Here is a 2523-nt window from a genome sequence, read left to right as displayed (position 1 = left end):
TTAACAATGGTGACAAGAAACCTTACATAAACATGTTATATAATACGCTCTCTGCCACCCTTGTAATGCGGCAAATCACAGTGCAAGAACAACAGATACACACGTAACTTTTAATCTACAATATAGTATAATATTTATCACTGTAACCAACATGCCAAGAACAGCGTTACTATACTCTTCCACTGATATCCAACACTGCCTTCAAAATAGAAACATTGATAAAGCTATTTTTCTAGATTCAAATTCTTAACTGGGTCCACTGTAACAGCATCTGTTTTTCAATATGTTCTTATCTTCGTCAAATACCACAATCTTCCTTTATCCTTCATGATAGAGGAATTGCATGAAGCAGAGAGAAATGTGCAGTATAAAAAGCAGCGAGAGGCAGCTTTGGATCAGTACACAGGCAAAGATGGCAAAGTTGGTCCTTCTCACAGGTAAGTCCCGCTCTGAAACTTTACTATATTGATTTGTGACCAGTGGCCTTTGAACAGCTAATCTTTCAGTTTGGTGGGCAAACCAAAAAAAATTAATTAAACATAAATTTTTTTAGGTTGACCTCAACTAAAAATGCAGTTTCTAACGCAAAATGAAAAACACAGCAAACGTTAATTTGGGCCGAGTGAAATGTTCTGTTTGACAAAAAATGTCATTTTCACTTAAGCATTTTTCTTAATGTTATAGTTACATGTAGCTCAATTCAGAACTGAAACTTCGTGTTGGACTGAAAACTTCAAATAAATATCTTTTTTTTTTCATCCAAATTTCTTTATCCATTTCAAAATAGTTCTGCTGTCCCAGAATTTCTTTTTTGATGAATACATTAGTTTCAGAGACAGAAAAATTCACCTATTCCTTTTGTAATCTCTTTCAAAATTTAAGACACCAAGTATTGTAATGTCCTTGTAAATAATAGTCAGTAGTTTCAGGAACATGGTTACATGCGGGTTAAATACAGCAGAACACTTTGAAACATTAAGGAAAGCTGTGTTTTATTATTTTTTTTTTTTTACACACAAATGCTTGCCTTAAGATCGAGTCTTAAATGCTTTCGCAGTTAATGTTGAATATAATTAATGTATTTTACTCCTTTCAGAAATAGCAAAAGAGAGAGAGAGAGAGAAAGCATGAAAGTCTTAGAGACAAGCACCCAAACACACACATGCACAGTGAGGGAAGGAAGGAGAATACAGGAGAGATGATATGTGAAGCTGTGCCGCTCACAGCCGGCCTCTGAAAATGCTGGCTTGCTTTCTAAATTGTTCAGGGTTCCCAAACTGCAAGTGCAAGACTGGATCTAGCTATTGCAATGCCTTTTGCATAGACAATAAGGCTATGTCTAGACTGCTTTCTTGGTGTAGTAATACTGGCAGATTGGGCTTGCAATGCACTCTTAACGTGGATGCAGCCGGAACCAGCAAAACTGCATTTTGCACTGTCACAAACATTACTTGTGCACAACCCAGTCTTGCTGGTTTGCCTGAATCAGCTCTGCTGGACAAGGGTCCTACCTCCTTATGCTGCTGGCCAGAGCTGTGACAATGGCCATTTGTAGTAACACAGCCATGGCCCAAATTTGAGTTCAAGCCTTGGCCTCAAGTCTAAGAGCAAGATCCACTGATTCTCAGAGCACTTTCCTTGCCAGCTCCACCCCCAGCTTATTGGGGAGATAGTTTAGGTTGAGCTTTGGGCAAAAAATTACAAATATTCAGATATTATATAAATATCTATGTTCTAGATATTAGAGGGAGGGGGCATATATTAACAGTGAGTTAGGGTGTTTACAACTGTGCATATATTTATTTTATTATTTTAAATATGAATAAATTAACACCATATTAATCATTATATTCTTGATAGCTGGGATACCTGCCAAAAAGATTTTGTGTTAATTAAGGCAGCAATGCTGAACTGTAAATTACTGCAGAGTGAGCTGAGCATTCACAAGAAGTCATTAAGTCAAAGACAAGATGACTTCCTCCCCATTTCAGTAGTCAAACATTCATGGCAACAGAGGAAAGAGGATGCTGTACCAGCCGCGCTGAACCCACTCAAAGGTGGCATGTTTCTAGGAATAACAATCTTATTATTCTTTTTTCCTTCCTAGGCTTGGTCCTGCTGTTGAATGCACAGATAGGTATGTGCTTTATTCAGATACAAATCTATTATCCTTGTTCACCCTTGGGAAACGGCGGCTGTAGTAACATATGTGCATTATTTTACTTTATACATTTACATACTGTGTTTAGATAATAAAAGATTGTATTACATAGATGGATGGACAGGCAGATCTAGAAAGGGCTATTGAACAGAATGGTTGGAGAGGTTTCCTTTGGTATTTTAAGCCAATAATGGAGGATACTAAATAGAGGATAGATCACTCTAGAGCAGGGGTGGGCAAAATCCGGCCCGTGGGTCAGATGTGGCCTGCCAAGCTATTCTATCCGGCCCGGGGGGGGGGGGGGGGGGGGGCAAAAAAATTTTAAAAAAAATGGGCAAAAAAAATTTAAAAGTGGTTTTTAA

The 2523-nt window shown here is 38.0% G+C and overlaps 1 protein-coding gene across 1 annotated transcript in view; it reads left to right on the top strand.

Moving 5' to 3' along the window:
* Window positions 1-377: 377 nt before the first annotated feature.
* LOC109295435 (acidic mammalian chitinase-like) overlaps window positions 378-2523 on the top strand; it is a 12210-nt gene continuing 10064 nt past the window's right edge. Inside the window, exons 1-2 of the mRNA XM_019514290.1 lie at window positions 378-437; window positions 2108-2137. Of these exons, the coding sequence (XP_019369835.1) occupies window positions 413-437; window positions 2108-2137 (55 nt within the window). The 5' untranslated portion in view covers window positions 378-412. The remainder of the gene's footprint in view (window positions 438-2107; window positions 2138-2523) is intronic.

This window comes from Gavialis gangeticus, unplaced genomic scaffold (genome assembly GCF_001723915.1).
Source record: "Gavialis gangeticus isolate Ggan-Ray unplaced genomic scaffold, GavGan_comp1, whole genome shotgun sequence".
In the NCBI taxonomy this organism is placed as follows: Eukaryota; Metazoa; Chordata; order Crocodylia; family Gavialidae; genus Gavialis; species Gavialis gangeticus.
The sequence above is the reverse complement of the archived record's forward strand: the minus strand, read 5'-3'. Positions and strand labels throughout refer to the sequence as shown.